Genomic DNA, 26,068 nt, shown 5'->3' with positions numbered 1-26,068 from the left:
TGCAAAAGCAGCCAGAGCAGATAGTATGTAAATAAAATGGGCGTGACTGTGTTCCAATAAAACTTTATTTACAAAGCCAAGCTGTGGGCCAAATTTGATCCAAGGGCTCTAGTTTATCAACCCCTGATCTAGAACAGTTTTCTTCCACCCCCACCTTTTTTTCTCAACATTTTATTATGAAACATTTCAAACATAGAAAAATTAAGAGAATTGTCTTTGAATTAACTTTTATTCAATTAAATAATTACATTACAAATACAAGCCATTAGTATTTTATTTTACTTGCTTTATCGCATGCCTCTCCATCCACCTTATTGTTTTGATGCATTTCAGAGTAAGTTGCAGATGTCAGTATAAACCAAAAAACCAAACCCACTGCTGTCGAGTCGATTCTGACTCATAGACATTTCAGCACATATATCATTGTTATTCTTGTTGTTAGTTGTCGAGTTGATTCTGGCTTGTGGCAACCCCATGTGTGCAGAGTAGAACTGCTCCATGGAAGGCTGTGACTTTTTGCAAGCAGATTACCAGGCCTGTCTCCAGAGGCAAGTCTGGGTGGATTCGAACTGCAAACCTTTCTGCTAGTAGTCAAGCGCTTAACCACCCTTCCAGGCAGTTATTTTACAGAATATCCTCAATTTGGATTCGTCAGATTGTTTCCTCACGATTAGATTTGGTTGAACATTTTTTGACAAGGGTACCACGTGGATACTGCTGTGTCTTTAAAATGAGCTCTTTCAAAATACCAATTCTTGGCTCTGTTCCGCAGAGGTTCTGTTTTTACAAGTCTTAGGTGGCAGCCCAGAATCTTTATTTTTAGCAAAGTTCCCCCAGGTGATTCTCCTATTCAGCCAGCCTGGAAGTTCACACTTTATTTCTTCTGATTCTCCTAAGAGCTCGTTAATAAAGTAGGTATTGTTACCCCCATTTTTCAGATTAGGAAGCTGAAGATCAGTTGGTTCAGTAACTAGCCAAGTGTTCATTCACCCCATACGTGGTAGTCAGAATTGGAGCCCTGGTCTGGTGGATGCCAACACCTGTACTTTGTTCTCTGTGCCAAACCGCCCCCTGCTGTCTGCAGTGGTAGTACAACCAGATTTTTTTTGCCTGCTGGCCTCAGGCCAGTAGCTATCTTCAAGTTAATGTTAGAGGATGAGAGCATGTTGGGGGCGGGGGGGGGGGTATGTTGTTGTCATGGCCACATCTAGCAGTCCGAACTGAAGCTCAAGACCTTTGTTACATCAGAGTTCATCTGAATGTGCCATCAGAGACCTGATGAGGAAAGTTCTTACTCTTTTTTCTTCTGACACAGCTATGGTACTCCAAAGGTGAAGCTGAGAGCACATTTGTCTTGGGGATGGAGGAGTATCGTTTCCACATCAGTGCCCGGCTGGTGGCTGCTAAGGCTGGTCTCACCAACACCATCAAGCTGGAACAAACCTTTCTCCAGGTATGTGGGGAACAGCCAGGGCCAGGACAGCCTGGGAGGCCCGTGGGACAGCCCTTTGAGGAAAGAAGAATTATCCTGAAGTCCTGGTTCCTAGGCAGACGCAATGCAGGCAAGGTTATGAAGTGGGCAAAATTTTCCAGAAGGAGTTCTCAGCTCGTCTCTGTGTCCTTCCTTCATTCCTTTCTCTTTTTCATTTTTTAAATTTTATTTATTATTGTTGAGAACATATACAACAAAACATATACCAATTCAGCAGTTTCTACATGTACAGTTCTTTCTTTCACATTGTTTATTGAGCATCTACTAGGTCCTTCTGTTCTAGAAGCTGGGGATATTGCCTGTAACAGAGTTGATGAGTCTCTGCTCTTATCAAGTTTATAGTCTGGTGGGGAGACTGACCCCCCCCCCAAAAAAAAATCAGATAAGTAAGAAAACATTCCAGATGGTGATATGTGCCATAGAAAAGACAGAAAACAGGGTGGTATTTCAGATTAGGTGGCTAGAGAAGGCCCCACTAAGGCAACATTTGTGCTGAGACCCGAATACCAAGCAAGTTTCTGCCATTTGAAAGTCTGGGGGAGGGACATTCCGGGCAGAGAAAACATCACGTAGAGAGGGCCTAGGCAGTGAGTCTGAGGAATGGCCAAGAACCCTTTCGGGGGGCGGGTAGGGGTATTGGAGATAGTAGGGGCCCGATCATGCAAAGCTTGTCAGGCCACAGGGAGGAGTTGATGTCATTGTATTGGAAATTGGAAGTCATCACAGGACACGATCCATTTGATGGCTTCAGATCCCTCTGGCTGCTGTGTGGGGAGGGACCTACAGGGGGCAGCAGAGAGACCAGTGAGGAAGCCACCATAGTGGGCAGGGCAGGAAATAATGATGTCTTGGACCAATGTGGAGGCAGTAGTGGTGGGTTTTAGAGATATTTATAACCCCCCTTCCAATGCTCCCATTGCAGTGCTCTCAAGCCACCCTTCAACCATGGCACCCACAGGCGGGGACATTTCCACCCTCTGAGCCTTTGCACAGGCTATTCCCTCTGCCTGGAATGCCCTTCCCTGCTTTGTCCACCAGCCTCCTTCTCCATGGTCCTGTGTCCCTTGAGTATCTCTTGTGGCTGCCCTTGTCACCTGTCCCATCACCTTCTGTCTGTGTGACCATCTCCCCCACCAGCCTGGGAGCCCCTTCAGGGCAGGGATCAGCTCCTGTCATTGTACCCCAGCTCTCAGCATGGGGGAGGCACATGGTAACTGCTGCCAAATGTTTGACAGATGATAATACCAGCTACAGTAGCTCCTACTTGGCTCTTTCCATGGGTCTGGCCCCGGGCTGGCCACATCATTCACATGATCTTGACGAGGTGGGCTCTGTTATTTTTACTCTCGTTTTATACATGAGGAAACAGGTTCAGAGAGGTTAGGGAACTTGCCCAAGGCCACACAGCTTCGAAGGGAGCCGAGAGGTGGGGCTATGCAGTCTCCTGTGGGTTCCACTTCCCCCGCCACTTACTCCCTTTCTATACATCATCTGCCGTGCCTAGCTTTGTTGTTCTTGTGAGCTGCCATCAAGCTGGCCCCCAACTCATGGCAACCCCATACACAACAAAATAAAATGCTGCCCTGTCCTGTGCCACCCCCATGATTGATTGTAGATTGGACCATTGTGACCTGTAGGGTTTTTTTTGTTTTTCTTTTGTGCAATTAAAAAAATTTTTTTTTGTGTGCTTTAAGTGAAAGTTTAAAAATCAAGGCAGTCTTTCATACAAAAATTTATATATACCTTGCTATATACTCCTAGTTGCTCTCCCTCTAATGAGACAGCACACTCCTTCTCTCCACCCTGTATTTCTGTGTCCATTCAGCCAGCTCCTGTTCCACTCTGCCTTCTCATCTCCCTTCCAGACAGGAGCTGCCCACATAGTCTCATGTGTCTACTTGACCTAAGAAGCTCACTCCTCACTAGTATCATTTTCTATCCCATAGTCCAGGCCAATCCCTGTCTGAAGAGTTGGCTTTGGGAATGGTTCCTGTCTTGGACTAACAGAAGGTCTGGGGACCATGACTTCTGGGGTCCTTCTAGTCTCAGTCAGATCATTACGTCCGGTCTTTTTACAAGAATTTGAGTGCATCCCACTACTCTCTTGCCCCCTCAGGGGTTCTCTGTGTTCCCTGTCAGGGCAGTCATCGGTTATAGCTGGGCACCATCTAGTTCTTCTGGTCTCAGGGACCCATAGGATTTTTATTGACAGATTTTCAGAAACAGATCACCAGGCCTTTCTTCCTAGTCTGTCTTAGTCCGGAAGCTCCACTGAATCCCGTTTAGCATCATAGCAACATGCAAACCTCCACTGATAGATGGGTGGTGGCTGCACATGAGGAGCATTAGGCATGAATTGAACCTGGGTGGCTGTTTCATCCCCTAATGCACGTAAGGAGCTCTGGTGCCACAGGGGTTAAAGTGCTTGGTTGCGATCCCGAAGATTGGTGGCTCAAACCCACCATTAACTCAACGGCAACAGGTTTGGTTTTTTGAATGTATATAAGGACTCAGTAAACCGCAGATGCTCCACAGATGTTTCCTGGTTTTCCTCTAAAACCTTCTCTTCCTTTCTCGCCCCAGGCAGCCCCACGGCCTGGGTTACCCCATGACCCCAGCTCCATCTTCCTCTTCCAGCTCAGTGCCCTGCCCAGGGAGCTGGTCCTGCAGACAGTATACGAGCGAGCCCGTGGGACCTTTGTCCTGCGCCAGATGCTGCTGTGGGATGGCCAGGAAGTGGCCCTTAATGGGAGCCTCACCGGATTCTTCCTCAGGCCCACTGGGGACTTCAGCCTGCAGGGTGAGTGTCGTGGAGCTGCAGGCAGCTGCTGAGTGGTGCCCTACCCACCAACCCACTCATTCAGTAAGCAATTATTGAGTGCCCACTTACCTCGGGCATTGTTCCCAGCACTGGGAAGCCACCAGGAAATAAGATCAGCCAGACCCCTGCCCTCAGGACAGGTAGTAAGCAGGGAAACACGTGAACAAAATAATGTCAGAACATGGCCACTTTCAAAGGTGAGAAGGGCCGGGAAAGCAAGCAGCCTTTGGCTTTGGGGTGCAGGGTCAGCTGGGGCCTAGGGAGACCTCTCTGAGCGGGGGATGTTTGAGTGAGGCCTGAATGACGAGGAGGAGCTGGCCGTGGTGACAGTCTGAGGAATTAACAGCAGGTGCAAAGGCCCACGGGTGAGAATAGCTTGGAGTGCTGGAGCAACAGCAGTGAGGCCTGCGTGGCTGATATGGAGTGCAGGAGGAACAGGGAGAGAGAGGGGATGATATGGGTGTCACACAGGGTCTCGGCCCCTGATGGGGAGTTGGGGTTTGTTCTGAGTGTGTTGGGACAGCAAGAAGGGAGCAAGGTGTGGAAGGTGTGGTCTGGGTGCCCGGCTGCCCACTAAGTGTTGGCAGGAAGGTAAGAGCTGTCTCAGGGACTTCCTCACAGCGGCCCAGCAGTGGAACCCAGGACCCTGGGGCCCTGCAAGAAAGAGGCCCCCCAGGCTTTTGTAGCAACATAGACTGTCAGTTTCTGTTTGAGGAGCGCCCTTAGCACAGAGCAGAATCTGACCTGCTGACCCTGCCAAGCAGGAGACACAGTGCAGACCTCAGCCTGGAGGCACAGCTGACAGGGTGGCCTGATGGAATTCTCCAGTCATGTTTGCCACGTGTACCCTGTGGTGCAGAGGAAAGGTGTAAATCCTTGGCAAGTCAAGACGGTGTGTATGTGCATGCACACGTGTGTCGTGCATGTGTATACGTGTGTGTGTTTGTGTGCATATGTGTGCACGGGTGCATGTGTGCACCTGTGTACACATGCATGTGTATGTGTGTGCATGCTTGTGTGCACACAGGGACCACAGGAACCCTTGCAGAGGTTGGCCGCACTGCATGGGCTGAGCAGAGTGAAGGAGGGAGTCCCACCCTTGGGAGCCTGTGGCCCCCACACTGTGGTTACAGAGCCCTGGAGTTGGTGGGTCAGAGTGTTGAGGGAGTGAAGAGCTATAGCTCTGCGTGTGGGTTGCACAAGTGTGGTCAGCGTTCTTTGGACTGGATGGCCAGGCGATGCCCTGAGAACCAGCTAATGCCTGTGTCTGTGGGCACAGCCCCTAGATCCTGTCTGTGAGACCTCAGAGGGTGCCAAGATGGCCACTGCCTACCCTCAATGGGGCAGACTCAGGGGGTCTGGGAAGCAAGAGCAATTGGTATACTCTCAAGATAGGGTCAAGTGATGCAGGACGTCAGGGCAGAGACTCAGCCAGGAGGGGAAGGGGAGAAAAGCTGGGCCAGGGGACTGGCAGCCTGTGAGGTCTTGGCTTTGGGGATGCCACCTGTATCAGGCCCCAAGATGGAATGAGAGCATGGGATGGCTGACCTGACCATGGCACAGTGGTTGTGGGGAGCCTGTGAGTGGGAGGTGTCTCGGAGCATTACAGGTTGTTGAGTAGAGGGACTGTATCAGTCAGCTACTGGTGCGTAGCAAGCCATCCTGAAATTCAGGGGCTTAAGACCAAATTCAAAATCAAACTCATTGCTGTCGAGTTGATTCTGACCCATAGCGACCCTATAGGACAGAGTAGAACTGGAACAGGAGTTTCCAAGGGGCACCTGGTGGATTCAAACTGCCAACCTTTTGGTTAGCAGCCATAGCTCTTAAACACTAGCCACCAGGGTTTCCCAGGCTTAAGACAGTAAGTGTGTATCACTGCTCATGGATCTTCAGATCATCTGGGTGGTCTGGTCACAGTTGGACTCACTCAGCATCGAGGTTGCTCCAGGGGGCTAAGTGGCTCTGCTGATTTTGGCTGGGCTCTCTCACTTGCCTGAGGGATAGCTGATCTAGGATGGTGTATTAGTCACTTAGTGCTGCTGTAACAAAAATACTACGAGTGAGTGGCTTTAAAGAACAGAAATTTCTTTTCTCAAAGTCCTGGAGGCTGAAAGTCCAAATCAGGGTCTCAGTTATGTCGATTCCTTCTGTGGCCTCTCTCCTAGTTTCTGGTGTCAGCTGCAATCCTCGGGTTCCTTTGTTTGCAGACAGGTCCTTATGTGGTGTCTGTCTTCCCTCTGTGTGTCTGTTTGTGTCTGTTCTCCTTCGGTAAGACACATGGCAGAAGTGATTAGGTTTAGGACCCACCCTACTCTGGTGTGACCTCATTAACATAACAAACAGAAACCCCCATTTCCAAACAGGGTCATATTTACAGGTACAGGGATTGAGACTCCCACATTTCTTTTGGGGGGATACAGTTCACCCTATAACAGACGGCTTTGCCTGAAACCACCGACCTGCCCTCTGGGTGGCCAGTCGTCCAGTGGGCCAGCCTGGGTCTGCTCTCTCGGTGGCTGGGCAGGGCGCCGAGAGAGCGAGTGGAAGGAACAAGGCCTTAAGTGGCCTTGGCTCGTGTGAGGCCGCCAAGATCAAAGGGCTGGGGAAACTGAATCACCTCTCGATGGGGGAGCTGCAGAATGTCATTGCAGAGAGTATGGACAAAGGACAGGCAGAGATTTGAGGCCAGTTAGGGATCGTGTTGAGTGTGGGGTGACTAAGTGGACAAGTAGCACCTGGATTTTGTGAAAACTACTTGAGTTCATGGCTCCAAGCACCCACACCTGGCTGGAGGGGCCACCTGCCCAGTGAGCAGCAGTGTCAGCTGAGACTCTCTGAGCCCCCTCGGTCTCAGATGACATCCTTGGCCTCATGTGCCTACTCCTCTGTCCAGTGGAGCTCACCCACCCGCTGCCACACACCCTACCAAGGCACTGCAGCCTCCGCCTCTCCTCGGAGCATTCAGGGCACAGCCACAGGGACAACCTGGTCATCGGCTGGGAAGGCAAGGGCCAGGTAGGTAGGCATCGGAGCTAGAAGGGGACCCTGGGGAGCAGGTGGAGATGAACTCTCGCCGCCTGAAGGGGACACCCAGGGCCCTGCCCCTGCCAGAGGAGACTTCCCCAGGGCCTGCCTGTTCAGGCCAGTCTCCAAGGGACTGTGGGGAAGGCCCTGGGTGGGGGGCAGGAGCCCTGGGTTCCAACAACACCTTTACAACAGCAGCAATAACAATAATAAATCTAATAATAGTGACCGGCACATACTGGGCACTTATCCCATGCCAAAAAAAAAAAAAAAAGGACCCATTGCCACAGAGTCAATTCCAATTCTTTGCTATAGGAATGTAGAACTGCTATAGGACAGTAGAACTGCTCCAAAGAGCAGCTGGTGGATTCGAACTGCCAACCTTTTGGTTAGCAGCCAAACTCTTGATCACTATGCCACCATGGTTTCCAATGCCAAGAGCCATGCTATTTACCCTCACATCAACCCAATCCACTCAGTGCTATTGTTAGCCCCATTTTCAGAAGGTGAAGTTGGAGCACAGAATGGTGCAGTAACTTGCCCAGAATCACAGAGCTAGAGGAGGTGGGGCTGAGGTTTGAACCTGTGAATGGCTCCAGTGCTTGTGTCCTCAGCCCCCACATGTACCACCTTCAATCACACACTTATTCGTGTCTGCTCCTCCCCAGGCCTCACTTTCCTTTTCTGTGAAATGGGCTGGAGCTCTCTGAGGGCCTCCCACAGTTTGGGATTTTGTGCCCAGAGCCAGATGCCTGTACACCCTTGACCTTGATGATGAAGGTTGTCTGTGTGGGGTGGGGAGGGGGAGGAGGGATGGCCCCCCTAGGCTTAGCCTGTGCCCTCCCCAGGTGCTGCTCTCCTCCTTGCTGCAGCTGAGGCAGGGCAAACTGGCTGCCCACCTGGCCCTGGCTCACCCCTTCCACCTCTCCTGGCGGCACGCTGAGGCCAGGGGCCTTGCTGAGAGTACGGGCAGCAGGCAGAGATGGCAGGTAAGTGGGATGTGCTGACCTCCCAGTGGCTTTCATTCTGTGGATTTCATGGACAAGCCATGTCTGCATATGGACGATGAGGTGTATTCCATTCAAATATTTCTAATCTCCCAGTCTGGGCAGGGCTCTGAGTTCTTGCAGATATGAGCAGGGAGGGGAGGGAGTGGGCAACAGCCTCTCCATGTCCCCCAGCCCCCTCACCACCACTGGTCCCCATCTTAACACAGGTGCAGCTTGCCTGGAACCAAGGGCAGGCCGTGACCTTGGCACTCACCTGGGCCAACAGGTCCTCTGCGCACAGTACCACCTGGGACAGCTGCCTGGATGCCTCCATGGGGCAGGTAGGCACTGGCTAGACTGCTGAGCAGGCACAGGGCTCTCTCTCCCTTCCTCCAGCCTCTTTGCTGTCCCCAAGTCACATGCCCATTCTCTTCCCCCCCAGCTCCAGGAAACCCTGGGCCTAGGTGCCCTCAAGGCCTGTGGGGCCTTAATGCAGACTCCAACCATGTTCAGCGAGCAACTTGACCTGTCCTGGGACCGACACCGGGTGCAACAGAACCTGACATATGAGGTGAGGGCTTGGGTGTGGGCCTTGGGCACACCCCCACAGGACAATTCCCCCACTGCAGAAAGCGCCCGGCTTTGGGGCCAGGTGGTCCTGGGTACGAGTGCTAGCTGTTCTGCAGGACCCTGGGCAATTTACTTCTCTGCTGTGAGCCTTGGTGTTCTTATCTGTAAAATGGGTGTGCTAATCCCTTCCTGACTGGAATACAGTGAGGGCTGTAGGAGATAAGGAAAGTAAGGTACCCTTGGGAGCTTGAAGCGGGAGGTTGGGAGCCCAGGTGCCCAGAGCTGTCAGGGATGGGGTATCCTCCAGAACCATGGCCCTCTTGGTAGGGTTGAGTGCTGTTCTTCCGAGCCTGGGGCAGGAACCAGGTGGTGGAAAAATGGAGACAGATGACCTCGAAAGCCCCTTTGCTCCTCTGGGGTCTCCCACCACGGTTTCTCCTCTCTGGGCCTCAGTTGTCTCCTCTGTAAACTGGGCTGAAGCTCTCTGATGAGGGTTTTAATAGTGGGATTTCTAGCACCTCCTCCTGTCTGGGAAAGGGTCTTGGACTTTGGACCTGGCTGTGCCCAGGGCATCAGCACGGGCGTGGCCATTCTTTTCTCTAATACAACGCACCCCCTTTCCCACGGTGCCCTTTGTTCCCAGAGGCATCAGGGGCCCCAACTAGACAAAATCCATGCAGAGGTCATGCTGGAGCACATCTTCCTGGCCACCTGTGCCCAGCAGAGCTTCTGGGGAGAGGTGGAGACTGACTACACCCACTGGCTGCACCATATCTTCTCTGTGGGGCTCTGCGGCCTGCCCAGGGTGAGTGCCCTGGGGACCAGGGACCAGGGGTGAGGGGAGAGGGGGTACCCGCAGCATGCAGGCTGTGCCATCTGCTGGCTGGGGAGTGCAGGCAGGCACGTCTCCTCTGTGAGCCTTGGGGGTTACATCGAGGAACGCAAAAAGCAATAGGTTCCAGCGCTTGAGCTGTTTGTGGGAGTTAGAGCTGTGAGAGGAGAACTTAGCACGGTGCCTGGACCATAAGAGAAAAATGCTCTTACCATCAGCATTATTAGGTAAGCTGTTGGGACTGTTTCCTCCACCAGACACTGCTCCTGGTTTGTCAGCTGGTTTAGTTCCTTCCTTCCTCCACCCTCCCACCCATCCATCTATCCACCCACCCTCTCACTTACCTGTTCATTCATCCATCGACCTACCCACCCTCCCACCCACCCAACTATTTGTCCCTCTGTCTACCCATCTATCCATCCATCTATCCAACTGTCTATCCATCCATCCATCCAAAGGGTTGCAAAGTTTCTCTGTAAAGGCCAGACAGTAAATTCAGGCCATAAAATCTCTGTCACGATTACTCAACTCAGCCGTGTAATACCAAACCAGCCATAGATAATACCTCAAAGAATAGATCTGATTGTGTCCTAAAAAACTTTATTTACAAAAACAGGCAGTGGGCCAGATTTGGCCCATGAGCCATAGTTTGCTAACTCCTGTCTACTCATCCATTCATTCAGAAAACACTGGAGGGCTCACATATGCCAGGCCCTGTTGTAGGTGCAGTGCCACAGATGGTGAAAGAGACAGGCTGAGTTTCTACCCTTCTGGACCTCACATTCCAGTGGGGTGAAGAAGAGAAAAGAGTCACATGAGATATGGTCAGGGCGTGGTGAATGCTATGATGGAATGAAGCAAGGGAAAGGGCAGGTGATTGTGGGGGGCTTGCTGACAAGCCCTGAAGGAATAGCCAGTACAAAGGCCCTGTGGTGGGGTCTTGCTTAGTGTGTTTGAGGAGCACAGGGCACCCCACATAAAGGGTAGGAGGTGAGGTCAAGAGGATAACACAGGCCCTTAGGCCAAGCCAAAGAGGCTGGACTTTCTTCTGTGCAGTGGGAAGGCAGAGGGCTTTCAGCAGGGGAATAATGCCTGATGCGCATTTTCTTAAAGGTCAATCCAGCTGCCCAGCGGTAGAAGGGCTGTGGGCTGGGGCAGGGGTGGAGGCTGGGAGACTGGACAGGAGGCTGCTGGGACAGGCCTGGCATGAGGAATGGTGGCCCAGCCCAGGGCAGTGGCAGAGAGGAGGCTGCCGCCTCTGGGCCCTCCTGACCTTCTCATCCCAGACCCTCAGTCTCTGGGGAGCACACCCTGGGCCCCCTGACTTTGCACCACCCTCTCATCCCAGGCCTTCTCAGTCTCCAGGGAGCATGCCCTGGGCCCCGTGACTGCTCACCTAGCCTCTTGTTTCAGGCCCTCTTGGTCTCTGGGGAGCACACCCTGGGCCGTGGTGGGCTTCTGCTGCGCTCCCATTGCCTGCTGGGCCTTGCCCCTGACCCGGACCACGGCCTGCACCTGAGTCTGACCCTCCGCAGTCCCAGCAATCCCCAGGCACCGGACTTCTCTGGCAAGCTGGAGGTGGGTGGGACCCCCCATTAGGCCAAGTCTGCCTGCCCCATGGAAAGGTGCCCTGACAGCCCTCCCTCCCAACAGGCCCACCCCTGCCTGGGTGGTCCTGCCATCTAGTGGCTATCCTCAGAATTGCAGGCTGACACGGGTAGGGGATCAGGACTTAACCCTGGGTTGGACCCACTGACCACCAGATAAAAAAGCGGCTACTCCTTCACCCCTAACATCCAGCCCTTCCTATAACCAAAAGGCTGCAGCTGGACTTTCCGGATTTGAATCCTAGCCCAGGCTCTTCCTACCTGGCAACTTAGTTCACCTCTCTGTGCCTCAGTTTCCTTCCCTGTAGAATGGAGATTAATAATTGCATCAACCTTATCTCATATGGGAACCCTGGTGGTGTAGTGGTTAAGAGCTATGGCTGCTAACTAAAAGGTCGGCAGTTTGAATCCAGGTGCTCCTTGGAAACTCTATGGGGCGGTTCTACTCTGTCGTATAAGGTGGCTGTGAGTCAGAATTAACTCAAAGGAAATGGGTTTTTTTGGTTTTCATCTCACATGGAGCCCTGGGGGCGTAGTGGTTAAGAGCTTGGGAGACCCTGTGGAGCAGTTCTACTCTGTTCTATAGGGTCGCAATGAGTTGGAATCTACTCAAGGGCAGCAGGTTTTTTTTTACTTCACATGGGATTAATACTATAAGGATTGAATGTATTAAAATGTGTAGATTGCGTACAAGGGTGTCTGGTACAGAGCAGCCACTTAGTAAGTATGAGCTGTTATTAAGGAGCCCTGGTGGTACAATGGTTCAGCACTCAGCTGCTAACCAAAAGGCTGGTTCTTCGATCCCACCCAGCAGCTCTGCAAGAAAGACCAGGCAATCTGTTCCTGTAAAGTTTACAGCCTAGAAAACTCTATGGGGCAGTTTTACTCTGTTACATGCGGTGCCTATGAGTCAGAATTGACTTGGTGGTACCTAACAACAACAACAATTATTATCATGGAGTCCTTGAGCAGCGCAAATGGTTACATATCACTGCCAACTGAAAGGTGCCGTGAAAACCCTGTGGAGCAGTTCTACTCTGCACACATGGGGTTGCCATGAGTCAGAATCAACTTGACACGACTGGTTTGGTTTTATTATTGTTATTAGATAGTATAGGTCCAATCTCCTCCTCCCCCACCCACTGGCCCAGGGAGGTAGAAAGGAATAGAGCTGTGTTTCCCTCTCTCAGCCTCCGTACGTGGGTATCCTTCTCCATAGGTGGGGATCAGGTGTTCTTTGAAGGTGGTCTTTGGGGTTAGGTGAGATACAATGTGAAGGCTCTTGGGCTCCCTCCCCTCTCCCAGCACAGCTCAGGTGCTAGCCAGTGCTGCAGCCAGACTCCTGTAGCCTGCCTGTTTCTCCCGGGCTGTAGATCTTGTGACTTCCCTGAGCCCCAGTCTTCCCCTCTATCAAATAGGAATAAGTGCCCACTCCTCTGTAGAGTTGTTGGGTGGGAAAGAGACAGTGTATGCACAGTGCCTGGCAAATAGTAGGTGCTCACAAGATGGGGTTTCCATCCCCGCACCTCATCCCTCCCTTGAGAATGGCATTTCTGGGTTGGGAGCCCACTTGGTCCCTTCTCCAAGCCCAGCAGGCATGGTGGTTTCTTTCTGGGGTTCTCCAGGGCTGACTCTCGCTTCCCAGTTACCCAGCCAAGCCCCTAGTGCACCAGCACCTGCCTTCCAGAATCGGAGGCCTGGCACGTACCCCCCAGGGTCGGCTCAGTGAGGGCCAGCCTTCTGTTCCCCAGTGCTCCTCCTATACCCTTTCTCTCTTGCCTTCCCTCTCTTTGCTTGCCCCATTTGGGGGTCCAAGGAGTGGGACAGAGGCCTTTCTCAGGCTCTTACACCAATGCAAGTCCCTGGGTTGCCCAAATGGTTTGTTAACCTAAAGGTTGGTGGCTCAACCCACCCAGTGGCACCATGAAAAAAAGCCCTGGTGAACTGCTTTAGTAAAGATAGCAGCCAAAAAAAAAAAAAAAACCCTACGGAGCAGTTCTACTCTGTAACACATGGGGTCGCAACGAGTCACAGTCTACTCAAAGGCAGTGGATTTGTTTTTTTACACCAACCCAGTGACCCCATATACAGAGGAGGGACAGATTTAGAGGGGCTAAGATGCCCAGGACAGTCACTGCCATTCTGCTCTTTAGTGATAGAGGGACAGGGCTCAGATGACAGCTGGGGACAGGGGTGGGACGGTGGGTATCCAGGACTCCCAAATGTGAAGCGTGGTCTGCAGACGCCCCTATCCGGCTCATCTTGTGTACTGCTGAAGATATACATTCATGAGCTCCTCTCCAACCTAACACCACAGAAATCTTTGGGGAAGGAAACCCAGGAATCTGCATGTTTCATAAACACGCACGTACACACACAGAGGTAATTCTGATACACACTAAATTTTGAGGACCACTGTTCTACGGATACGAGCCCTGGTGGTGTAGTGATTAAGCACTTGGTTGCTAACTGGAAGGTCGCTGGGTCGAACCCACCAGCCACTCTGCAGGAGAAAGATGTGGCAGTCTGCTTTCATAAAGATTTACAGCCTTGGAAGCCCTATGGGAGCAGTTCTACTCTGTCCTGTTGGGTGACTATGAGTAGGAATCAACTTGATGTCAATAGTTTTGTTTTTTTTGTTTAGTTCTACAGATTTTCAAACCGAGGCCCAGAGAGGGTGATACAATTATTCAAGGTTGCACAGCTTTTTAGTTGCAGTGTCTGGACTAGAATAAAGCTGAGTCCAGGCCTGAACCCCACTGCTTCTAGATCAGTCCACTGGCTGCCGCCCCTGCCCTCCACCAGGTTTACCTTCTCTTAGGACCCCTGCAGGCCTTCCTGTCTTTGCCGCACCCTGTTCAGAACTTACCTGTCCTGTACACTCCAAGTCTGGGCTCTCTCAAGGATTTGGATAAACAAATTGAATCTCTGCTGGTTACAACTGCCCAGTGACCAGGGCTTTCTGCCAGATGTGGCTCACAATGTTCCCTTGAACTTGCTAAGACATCTGCAGTGAGTCTCCTGTGAACATAGAAAACGTGGGCTGCAGGTAGAAACACCTGGCACTCGGATTGCTAAAAATGCTAAAGCCTGTGCCCCCCAGACCAGTTAAATCGGAATCTCTGGGGTAGGGCTCAAGCAGCAGTAATTTTTAACTCCCCGGGTGGCAGTGCTGGGCTTGATGGGCTCCCACGTGCTCTTTTAATAGTCATTTTCTGCAAAGGGTGGGAATTCTGGCCCTGTGGCTAGGGCAAGCTAGGGGGCTCAGGGCCCCTGGAGATAATGGGGTACAGTGTTACCATCCATCCCCTCCCCACAGCCACCTCAGCTTCCCCAACGGGCCCGTTCCCAGGCCTGGGCTGGCAGGGTACCGAGACCAGGGCACAGGTTGGCTGGGCCCCACTCAGACCCACTCTGCCCCTCTAGCTCCGATGCCCCAGGGTGCCGAAGCTCAGCCTACAGGGGGGTGTCTCCGCCTCGGACGCCCAGAGTCTGCTCTGGCTGGAAGGCAGCGTGGACAGCGGGCGTGAGAAGGTGGGGCTGTCAGTGTTACGGGCCCTGAGCTGCCTGCAGGCCTCTGTGGGTCACGAGGAAGGTGAGTGCAGAGCGAGCGGAGTGGCCAGGTCTCGGCTCAGCCACTGGGGCAGGGCCTTACCTTGGCCCCAGGGAGTACAAATATGTAGTGTTGAGAGTCCCATTAGGACTTAATGACCCCTAGCCTGGAGGCAACGTACTTCCTGCTCCTGAGACTGGGGAGGGTTTGGATGAGAGATAGGTGGGCAGGGTGGGGGGCAGTGGAGGAAGCACAATGTAGGCACCAGGTGAGTCAGAAGGCTGATTAGGTGGCAGTTTGAGGCCCTTAAATCCACGGGCAGTGGGGAGCTATGGAAGGCTATGGAGGGGAGGAGGAGTGGCAGCCAGAGGCTGATGGAGGAGTGCCAGGTGTGACAGCAGGTCCTTTTCCCAGGGAGCCGAGAGGAGAGTATGGTGCTGCGGGCCTGTGCCCAGGGGCGAGCAGTGGAGGTGGAGGCCCTGCTCCAGGATGGTGGGCAGCCCAGCCAGCCCCTGGGACGCCTGGCCCTGCTGGCTGCCAACCAGAGCCTCTGCTTGGTTGCACATGGCTGCCGGGTGGCCCTGCTGAGCCACGTGAAGGTAAGAGGACCCAGGTAATGGTGTCACTGACCCTGGGCAGAGGCCACATCGCCAGGAGCCCCACACTCTTTGGGTCCAGCAGTGCCAAGAGAACCAGAGCAGATACCCCACGGCCTGATGGATACATCCTCAGGCCCTTGGGGCTGGCACCGGGTACCTGCTGTCTGCTTCATCCCTGCCTCATCTTCAATATTGGGGCCCCCCCACCCACCCACTCATCCACTCACCGAGGCCCTCCTAGAGCCCACAGCCGGCCCTTCTGTCTCCACAGTCCAGGATCGCAGCCATTGGGTCCAGGATACAAGTTCAGCTGGAGGAAAAGATCCGAAGCCTGGACGCCTATGTGAGGAGGTCCCAGCGCCTGGTAGGTACACCAGGTCAGGGTATTGGGGATGCTTGGGGAAAGGAAAGAACCCCCTCCGGCCCATCTCTGGCTCACCAGGAATCCTACCCCAGCTAAGAGGGTCAGGAGCATTCTGTGCCCCAGACCCTCACACTGACCCTGCATTGGTTTCCCTGCTCAGGTGCGGCTGATGGGCCCCCTGGACAGTGTGGCAGGCCCCCTCCTACAGCTGTCCCAGGCAGGGCTAGAGGCCATACAGGCAGGTGGCCAGACGGTGGCCTCACTGTGGAGCCAGAGCCAGGCTGGGCGGATGCTGACCCACCACCTGCCGCTGTCCCTAGAGTGGCTGCAGGCGGGGCTGGAGCAGCTGCGGAGCGAGCTGGACCGTGAGTGAGGCAGAGGTGGCGAGACCACCCCCCAATCCATGTCCAGCCCCAGGGCCCCCAAGCCCAGGCCCTCACACTTGGCACACGGCATTATAGCAGTCAGAAATGCTCCCTGTTTTCCTGGGGACCTGCAGCCCATCTTTGTTTAGATCCTCTGCCTTATTTCTTAAGGGACCTGCCACCTCCATTTCCCTGCTGCATGCTTTCTTCTTGCGGGTCTCCGATCTATGCCTGCTGCCTTATTTCTTTTGGAACTGCTGCCTAAGTTTCTTTGTCTCCTGTCTGGTGTCTTTTGCACACACAGCCTTGTGTCTCTTAGGTCCTCTGCCGTGGTCTCCAGGGCCCGGTTCTGGTTCTGCAGAGAGCAGCAGTGTGGCTGTGCGGGGTTAAAGCCCTCTGTCCTGATCAGTGTGCGGCAGCCACTGGCAGTGCTGGGAGCCCCTGGGCCCGCCTCAATCCAGGAGTACCTGGTGCAGCTGGGAGCCCCCAAGACCCTACCCAGCAGCCAGGCGGGCGTCCCTCTGACGGGCTGATAAGTGTTCTCTCGCCCCTGCTTCTGTGTCGGGGTTCCCAAGACCACCCCCCGGTCGGGTGATTCTGTGCAAGGACTCACGGGATGCAGCATAGAGTTGTACTTGCGGCCATAATTCATTACAGTGAAAGGATACAAAGCAAAGTCAGCAAAGGGAGCAAAGTCCAGGGACACCAGGCAGGGCTTCCCAGGCTTCTCCCCACAGGATGCACTTAACTTCCCCCAGCAACGAGGTTTGACCCCATGTGTGAAATATCTACCAGGGAAGTGCTCAGAGACTCAGCGCCCAGGTTGTACTGGGGGCAGGTCACATAGGCACCCCCTGCCCTGGCACATACCAAAATCCCAGACTCCCTGAAGGAAAGGGGGTGTTCAGCCACAACCATATCATATGTACAAACGGTCTAGGCGCGGTGAGCCCTGGGAATGGGGGGAACCCTCCTGAAATCCAAGTTCCCAGATGCCAGCCAAGGGCCAGCCTAAGGAGGCCTTTCTAAGGAGCACAGTCAGGCCTGCTACATGAACTCTTCACTGCACAGTCTCTAATGCCCGTTGCCTTATTTCTATTGCCCCATCCCCAGCTTTATTTCTGTCATCCCACATCTGCCTACAGCCTTATTTCTGTTGTCCTATTCCTAGCCTGCTGCCTTATTTCTACTGTCCCACCCCACTCGCAGCCTTATTTCTATTATCCCACCCCACCCCGCAGCCTTACTCCCACCCCACCACCTTATCCTAGGTAACAGGCCCTACTTCCTCAAGGCCAGGTGTCAGGCAGTGCTGGTTTTCTGGCCTAGGCCTGGGGTGCGGGCCATGCCCCCTTGCCTGCAGCCAGAGCCCTGAGTGCTCCCAGTGTTGTGACTGCCTGTTGCAGGGCCCCTGGCCACGCTGAAGGACGCCTACTTGGAGGTAACACTGCGGCCCCTGGATGAGGTGTGGAGGGAGCGGGCTGAGACAGCTGTGCGGTGGCTGCAGGCCTGGGTGCCCGGGATGCTCAGCAACGGGGAGCCAAGGCCCATTGGGCCGGTCCTAGGAGCTATGAGGGACACCCTGGAGCTGGTGAGGAGGGGTGAAGGGATGGGACACGGGCCTGGGCAGGTGGGCACGGCCCTAAGGCTTTCTCTGCGCCTTCTGTCTGCAGGCCGCCCACCTGACACTCTCTTGGGCCGAAGCCAGGTTGTCCCAGGTACTGCGGAGGCTCTGCAGACCCTTGTTGGACATGTACAGCTTCTCAGCCAGGTAACTCTGGGTCAGAGCAACATTTTCTCAACTCCTGCCACTTGCCTGGCAGTATGCTGGGTTCAGGATGCTCTTGATCTCCTTTAATTCTAAGACAGCCCTGCCACGCAGTCACTCCCAGGGCCCATTCACAGATGAGGAAACTGAGGCTCGCTGTTCATTCAGCAGGTGTTAACAGTGAGAGCCTTCTGCCTGTAGGCACTGTTTATGTCCTGGGAACAGAGCAGCAAACGAGACAGACAAAGCCTCTTCCCTGTGAGCTCCCAGTTACTGAGGGGAGGCACACTGAGCATGCTCGCTATCTAGACCAGGAGTCGCCAACTTTCCTGTAAAGACCAGACCTTAAATGTTTTAGGCTTTGCGGGCCGTGTGGTCTCTGTTGCATAGTCTTCTTTTCTGTTATTTTGTTTTCGATTGTTCATTTTAAATAACCCCTTAAGTGCATAAAAACCATTCTTAGCTCACAGGCAGTCCCAAAACAGGCCACAGGCTGAGTTTGGCCTGCAGGCCAGAGTTTGCCAACCCCCAACCTATCTAGCATGTTGGTGGCAGATGCTATAGAAAATTAACAAGGCAGAGCAAGTGGGTTGAGGGGGCCATTTTAAATACGGCAGCAGTGGTCGGCTTTGAGTACAAAGTTGTATTGGAGCAAAGACCTGAAGGAGGCATGGAAGGGAGCCTCGTGGATATCAGGAGAAGGGAGTTCCAGGCAGATGACACAGTCAGTGCAAAGGCCCTGGCAGTGGGTTCTGCCTGTCTGAGGATCATCTGGGCAGCCAGCAGGGCTGGAGCCTGTGCATGAGGGAGTCCCAGTGGTAATGGGGTTCCAGTGGCATCAGGCAGTGTGAGGACTTTGCCCTCTGCTGTGAGATAGGAACTCACAGAAAGGTTTTCAGCTGAGGAAGGAGGTGGCTGACTTCATTTAGAAGGACCCCTTGGCCCCTGTGTTGAGAATAGAGACTATGGGGACGGTGCGTGGGTAGAAGCATCTGTCCAGGAGAGAGGAAGGTGGCCCCGACCGCAGGGTTAGCATGGAGGGGTGGAGGTGGGGGCAGATTCTGGCTGTGTTTGAAAGGTCAGGCCTGCAGGATTTGCTGATGGATTGGATGTAGGTGGAGCCAAGATGACTCTAAGGTTTTTGGCCTCAGCAACTGGAAGGATGGCGTGGCCATTTATGGAGACAGGAAGACTACAGGGAAGCTGACTGGGGGTGTTTGAGCTTCCTTTTGGTGTTGTGATTATCACCACAATCTCAGGCTTGAAAACAAGTTTATAGTCTTACAGTTCTGGAGGTCAGAGGTCCCAAGTTTGTCTCACTGGGTTAAAGTCAAGGTGTCAGCAGGGCCGGCTCCTTCTGGAGGCTCGAGGGGAGATCCCGTTTTCTTGCCTTTTCCAGGGTCTAGAGGCCACTCCTATTCCTGGCCCTTCCTCCATCTTCAGAGCCAGCATGGTAGCAACTCCGTTCCTCTCCGACCTCTGCTTCTGCCCTTACGTCTTCTCTCTTCTCTGACCTCCTGCCTCCCTCTTAGAAGGACCCTGTGATTGCATTGGGCCCACTGGATAACCCAGGATCATCTCCCCATCTCATGGTCCTTAACCACATCTGCAAAACCTCTTTTGTCACATGAGGTGACACATTCACAGGTTCCAAGGATTAGGATGTGGACATCTTTGAGGGCCTTTTTCTGCCTACCAGTCCCTGGGTGGCAAAAACGGTTAAATACTTGGCTACTAACCAGAAGGTTGACGGTTCAAACCTACCCAAAGGTGCCTCAGAAGAAAGGCTTAGCGATCTGTGTCCAAAAACTCAGCCCCTGAAAACCCTGTGGAACACGATTCTACTGACACACATGGGGTTGCCATTGAGTCAAGAGTTGACTCAATGGCAACTGGTTTGAGTTTTTGGTTTTATTCTGCCTGCCCTGGGGAGGGTGTCAGAAGTTCCTTTCTGGATATGTTCAGTTTGAGGCACCATCAAGACACCCCAGTGAAGATGCCCAGTAGGCAGCTGGCATTCAAGGGTGAGACCTGGGCAAGAGAGTAGTTTGGGAATTGTCAGAGTTGACCTATTGCCCCTGGTTCCTTGGCTCTGAATTCCTGAACAAAAACTTTCCAGAACAAAGATGGTTCCCTCCCTAAAATGGTCACTGATAAAGTGGTGTCATTTTGGGCCCCCTCTTGGCCGTTCCACAGGTAAGAAATGTGAGGCTTAGAGAGGCACAGCTGCTTGCTGTGGGTCCCTCAGCCCCACCATGTTTCCCCAGGAACCGACTTGTGGTGGTGACGCTGCCGCTGCTGCCGGCAGGGGACGAGCCCCTGGACCTGGCCCAGGTGGCCAGCTACCTGGTTGAGGAGAAGCTGCTGCAGCCACTCCAGGACCTGTATAGGGCCAACATGCTGGCTGAGTACTACCGACTCAAGAGCCGCCTGCTAGAGAGCCCCTTGGAATGTGAGTCCTACTGGCCCAGGACCCATCCACCCTGTGGGCCATTCCCTGGTGGTACAGGAAGCCTGGTAGACTCAGAGCCCAGCAGGGCTGGACTGAGGCCGGAGGGGAGGGGGAGCAGGGAGGTCTCCATTCTGGTCCCCCTCCGAGGCCCAGAGGTTACCAGACATCCCAATATCATATGGGACTAGAACTAGGGCTAAGGCTACAGAGTAGGCTTCTTGTCCAAGATTTAAAAGCCTGAGTCTAGGGCCCAGCAGAGGGGTGAGGAGAGCGGTGAAGGGCACCAGGCCAGCTCCCTCCCACTGACCCTGCTGGAGAAAAAAAGGCAAGCCTCCAATCCACCAGGAAGCCAAGGCCACTAATGGGATCCAGACTCCTTGGCTGAGCAGGCAGGGCCTGCAGCCAAGAGCTGAGGGGGCCTGGACACAGCTCTGCAGGCTGGGTGCCTGGGGTGTTTGCATCCAGTTCCATGCCTGCTGTGTGACCTGGGCAAGTCATCTGCCCTCTCTGGGCCCCAGTCTCCTCCTCTGTGAAGTAGACACTGCAGCTTGCCTGTTCATATAGATAACAGGCATGAGGTGGTCTGAGCCCAAGCCCTTAATGGGAGGACTCAAGTTCTTGGGGGAGCTGCTGGCACCTGGACTTGCTAAGGAGTGGGGTACAGTGTGTAGGGGGGGGGTGTTCATGTCCTCTCCTCATGTACCATACAGTCCTCTTATTTGAAGTATACAATTCAATGGCTTTTGTCAATATATTTACAGATTTGTACATACACCAACACAGTCAATTCTAGAACATTCTCATTACCCTAAAAACACCTGCACCCCTCAGTTGCCACCCTCAGTCTCCTTATCCCCCCCAGCGTCTGGAAAGCACCCATCTGTGTTCTGTCTCTATGGAGTCACCTATCCAGGACATTTTATGTACATGGAATCATACTACATGTGGCCTTTTCTGTCTGGCTTCTGTCCCTCAGCATAATGTTTTAGTGGGTCATCCGAGTTGTAGCAGGTATCAGAACTTCATTCCTTTTTATGGCCTCCTTCATCTCAGGGAGGCCCTAGAGTGCAGGTCATTTTGTAGCTCTGACGTTCCTGGGGCCTGGCAACTGGGGCTGGGGGAGACCTGGGATTACAGGACCCCTCGGTTGTCCACAAAGTCCCTGCCCACAGAGCAGAGAGAGCCAGAGCAGCCTAGACATCCTACAGGGGGACACAGTGGCCCTGCTCCCCCTGCCTTGGCTCCTCTTCCTAGACCACGCCGTGGTGGCTGGGACCAGGTATGTGGTGACCTTTGATGGCCAGGTGTGGGGCCTCGGTGCCCGATGCGGCAGGCTGCTGCTGGCCAAGGACTTCACTCACAATGCCTTCTCCCTGATGCTGAGCCGGGCAAGCTCAGGGCTCACGTCCCTGTCTGTGGAGCTGAACCACACAGCCCTCATCTTCTATCCTGACCTGAAGGTGAGTATACAAGAGCAGGAGGGGCCTGGTGACCAGGGGCAGATGGCAGGGGAGACAGCGCTGCCTCTTGAGACCGGTATCCATGTGACTTTGTGGGTACCCCCTTGACAGTGAGTGTAGGCTTTGCAATTGGACAGGCTGGATTCAAATAAAATCCTTGCTCTGTGTACCACTGACAAGCCATCTGATATCAGGCCTCGGCTTTTTCGTCTTTTAAATGGAGACAAGGGCACAGTTGGTGAGAAGGTTAAGTGGGGTGATGCAGGCTTTGCAAGCAGCCACTGGGACATGCACCAGCCTGTCCCCATCTCATGCGAGAAGTAGAATATAAGTATAGGGTGGTGGTGTTAGTTGCCACTGAGTTTGCTGCAACTCACAGTGACCCTGCGTACAACAGCAAGGCCAGATTAACGAGGTGAGCGCTTAAGCATAATTACTTGGTAAATTGGGAACTCCAGTTCTTCTTATGGTTGTTGCTTTTGAGTCAGCTCTGAATCATGGCGACCCCACGTACAATAGAACCAAGTGTTGCCAGGTCCTGCACTGTCTTTGTAGTTGTTGGTATGCATGATTGTTGTATGCGTGATTGTTGTGGCCACTAGGGGGCTCATCTTCCAGCACTATATCAGACAGTATTCTGTTGTGATCCATAATAGGGCTTTCATTGGCTCATTTTTGGAAGTAGATTGCCAGGCCTTCCTTCTGTCTTAGTCTGGAAGCTCTGCTGAAACTTGCCTACCATGGGTGACCTTGCTGTTATTTGAATCCCAGTGGCATAGCTTCCAGTGTCATAGCAGCATGCAAGCCACCACAGTACAACACACTGACAAACAGGCGGTGGAAGTACAAGGTAGACAAGATCATTTCAGGGTATCTGGGTGAAGGCCGGTCTTAGACACTAGGTAGGGAAAGTCATACCTCCAGTGAAGTGACAATTGGGCTGGTCCCCAAACGATGAAGGAGCCAGCTCTGCCACCACCTGTGGGAAGGGTATGCCAGGCAGAGGACTGGCAGGTGCAAAGGCCCTGAGGTGTGCTGTATTCATGAGCAGAAACAAGGCTGGTGTGGCTTGGCCAAGGTTCAGATTTTACTCTCCAAGGGATTGGAAGCTGTTTGAGGGTGTTATGGAAGAAGGTTGTGTTTTAAAATTTCACTCTGGCCACTTTGGGGGATTTGACTGTTGGGGGCCAGGTTGGAGCCTGAAAACCAGGTAGGAGGTCACAGCACTGCTACAAGTGAGAATGGGTCTGTTTCAGGATGTGTTTTGGGGAATACCACCCCCCCGCCCCCCCAGGGAACTTGAAGTGCATGTGAGAGGGAAGGAAGTCAGAGGTGACTGGGGTTTTTGGGTTAGTGGCAGTAATGTGCCATTTAGCAAGATGGTGATGGTCGGGGGAGGGGGCAAAACTCAGACTTGGACACGTTCAGCTTGAGGGGCTCAGAGACCAGCAGACAGCACAATGGCATTCGTGGGTCCAGAGCCTGATGTGTGGGAGCGGCCATGTTGAGGTGGATTTTAAAGTCATGGGTCTGAGGCCCCCAAGAGGCTGAGCAGGACTCACAGGCAGTGAATGGAAGAGAGGGTCTGACGCTAATGAGGCCACCCAGGGGCCTGGGTGACTGACAGGTACAGCTTTGGTGAAGCCGTGGGGGTAGAAGAGGAAAAGGAGCTGAAAACGTTGACTTGGGAAGGAAGGGACCCTCAAGGGAATTTTGTTGTCAGGAAGACTGAGAGATGGCTAGCTGGAGGGAGTTTTAAAAACAATAGACACTTGGGCATGTTGACAGTGTTGTTAGACTGTTCTGGTACCGAGAGAATAAGGGGCCATCACTGGAGAAAAGCTGAGTTCAGGCAGCTATGCACCTCAAACAAAACTCAAGGCAGCACTTAGAGCAGGTGAATTTGTAAAGAGACAAACAGTAAGTGGTCTTATTGCATGCCCCCAGGGGGTGGCATTTTACCTAAAGTTCCTTTATGTTCCCCACTGACCCAGCGCTCAGTGGTTGAAGCTGGGCGGTCCACTCTGGGCAGTCTCCTCTCAGGCCCACAGGCGAGGCCCTGGGGGCAGACCCTGCCAGCTGCCAGCTGCCAGCCATGCCCCGGAGCCTGAGGCTGGCCATCCTACTCATCCCCCATCTGCCCACAGACGTACCAGCTGTACAACCCCTCCCCACCTGGGGAGCACTGTCTGGACCCCGATTTGCCTCCTGCCACAACGAGGAGGGATGCCCCTAGGATCGAGCTGGCTGGTGAGAACGGTGTCTCTGTCTCCTGTGACACCCAAGCCAGCCTCTGCAGCCTGACACTGGACCTCTGGCGCCACGGTGGGTCTGGGCCTGGTGGGCAGCCTCTTTACCCTGTATCCCAGTGCTGGCGTGACAGGTTCCAGGAGCAGCATTCTTGCCACCCTTGTGAGCCTCTCTCAGCCAGCTACTCCTCCTTGGGGGCTCCCAACCTGAACCAAGACAACATTCCAAGTGGCTCTGGAATGTTGTCTTGGTTCAGGTTGGGAGCCCCCAAGTCTCCACTTTGATCCCTTCCGGGGTGGGGCACTCCCTTGTTGACTGCGTACTGAGCCTCATCTAGTCCTCATGGTGAGGATCCCATTTATAGGCGCTCTTAGTCACGCACCCTCACTGCAGAGCCGGGATTTGCACCTGGAGCTCTCGGACCCCATAGTCTGCCACCCTTTGGGGGATGCCACTCAGGTGTGAGACTAACTCTCAGCTTCCCCCCTCTATCGGGCCAGGCAGCCCCAGAAACACTTGTGCCCTGGGCCACAGAATGCCTGTTAAGAGCTAGCAGCCAGGCCGTTGTGGGGCGGGGGGGGGGGGGGAGGGCACGAGTGGCATCTGCAGTCCCTTTCTCTCCTGTCTTCTCTGCCTCTAATGGAGGTACAAAGGCAGGGTGGGCGGGAGGGGTGAGACTCTGCCAGCCCTGTGTGCCTTATGCTCACCCCACGCACACACGTCCTGGCGGAAAAAGCATAAGAGTGCACGGCCCGCCCTGTCCACCACACCCATCCCACAGGTGTCTCTGCCGGCTTACTGGGCACCAACAACAATGAGGCAGATGATGAGCTGATGCTGCCGGATGGCACAAGGGCCAGTGGCCTGGAGGAGCTCACCCAAGCCTGGCAGGTGAGCTGAAAGAGGTGGCCCCAAGCCCAGTGGGTAGCTCAGCAGCCCCTATTCCCTGGGACCTGTGACTGACTTATCAGGACTCCGTGGTGGGGGGAGAGACAGAAGTATGTGTGGCGACTGGCTGCAGACCTGAGCAAAGCCCAGGGTCGGGGCGGATGCCCCTGTCCAAGCCTGCCTGAGAGAGAAAAGGCCTGAGCCTGTGTGTGTCCCTTCAGGTGGGTGGTGACTGCAAGAGCCCCGAGAAGCCTCTGCAGGTGTGCCTAGGGCCAAGCCCCATCTGCCGGGCCCTCTTCCAGGATCCCCACTCCAGCCTGGGGAGCTGCTTCAGTGTGGTGAGTGCGGCTGCGCCTGGACCCCAGGGAGGCCACTGAGCGGATGGACCCATGTCCTGATCCAGCCTGTGTTCCTCCTGAGGGACAGTGGGCAGGGACATGACTGTGCTGCTGGATTTCAGGTGGACCCCACCCCATTCCTCAGCCTGTGCCTCCAGGACACCTGCGGCCCCCAGGAACTCCAGCCTGCCTGCAGCCTCGCGGCTGCCTATGTCCACCTGTGTGCCCGGGGCTTTGTGCCCCTGGACACTCCTCCATACTGCGGTAAGCTGTCCCAGCCAGTACCACTCTCCCCGTGTCTGGGCTGACCTCTGCTTCCCATCCCAGAGGGAAACCCAGTTCCTTTGTCTTAGCCCAGGCCAGGGAGGACAGCTCCATTGTCATACCATGTGCTAAGAGTCAAAACCAAGTTATGTCCAAAAAAAAAAAAGTCCAAAGGAGTACTTAATAAGAAAGAGCAAAAGACGCCCACCCAGCCAGGTCTAGAAAGCCCTGCGGCCAAGGAGACAAGAACTCTAGGGGACAGGATGGTAAAAAGGCACCTCCTGAAAATTTGCAATCACATACCTACCCTTAGGGGGTTTGAACGTACACCCCTTGCGATGTCCGCAAACCCCTGGGACATACCTTTCCACCAACGCTGTGCAGGGTTCCCACAGCTAAAGCCCACCAAACAGGCATGGGGGTGGTTAT

The 26,068-nt window shown here is 53.8% G+C and overlaps 1 protein-coding gene across 9 annotated transcripts in view; it reads left to right on the top strand.

Moving 5' to 3' along the window:
• The window catches only part of LOC104846619 (uncharacterized), a 157,555-nt gene that overhangs the window by 119,350 nt on the left and 12,137 nt on the right, over positions 1–26,068 (top strand). For all 9 annotated transcript variants that reach the window (XM_064295590.1, XM_064295589.1, XM_064295588.1 and 6 more), the window contains 20 exons: positions 1,316–1,453; positions 4,130–4,292; positions 7,210–7,331; positions 8,189–8,329; positions 8,557–8,670; positions 8,772–8,900; positions 9,543–9,704; positions 11,145–11,309; positions 14,765–14,933; positions 15,306–15,490; positions 15,762–15,854; positions 16,015–16,219; positions 17,626–17,810; positions 17,893–17,990; positions 20,255–20,439; positions 21,694–21,899; positions 24,047–24,224; positions 24,931–25,040; positions 25,259–25,375; positions 25,498–25,639. In XM_064295590.1, coding sequence (XP_064151660.1) covers positions 1,316–1,453; positions 4,130–4,292; positions 7,210–7,331; positions 8,189–8,329; positions 8,557–8,670; positions 8,772–8,900; positions 9,543–9,704; positions 11,145–11,309; positions 14,765–14,933; positions 15,306–15,490; positions 15,762–15,854; positions 16,015–16,219; positions 17,626–17,810; positions 17,893–17,990; positions 20,255–20,439; positions 21,694–21,899; positions 24,047–24,224; positions 24,931–25,040; positions 25,259–25,375; positions 25,498–25,639 — 3,007 coding nt within the window. The remainder of the gene's footprint in view (positions 1–1,315; positions 1,454–4,129; positions 4,293–7,209; positions 7,332–8,188; positions 8,330–8,556; positions 8,671–8,771; positions 8,901–9,542; positions 9,705–11,144; positions 11,310–14,764; positions 14,934–15,305; positions 15,491–15,761; positions 15,855–16,014; positions 16,220–17,625; positions 17,811–17,892; positions 17,991–20,254; positions 20,440–21,693; positions 21,900–24,046; positions 24,225–24,930; positions 25,041–25,258; positions 25,376–25,497; positions 25,640–26,068) is intronic.

Source organism: Loxodonta africana, chromosome 12, assembly GCF_030014295.1.
Source record: "Loxodonta africana isolate mLoxAfr1 chromosome 12, mLoxAfr1.hap2, whole genome shotgun sequence".
Lineage (NCBI taxonomy): Eukaryota > Metazoa > Chordata > Mammalia > Proboscidea > Elephantidae > Loxodonta > Loxodonta africana.
The sequence above is the reverse complement of the archived record's forward strand: the minus strand, read 5'-3'. Positions and strand labels throughout refer to the sequence as shown.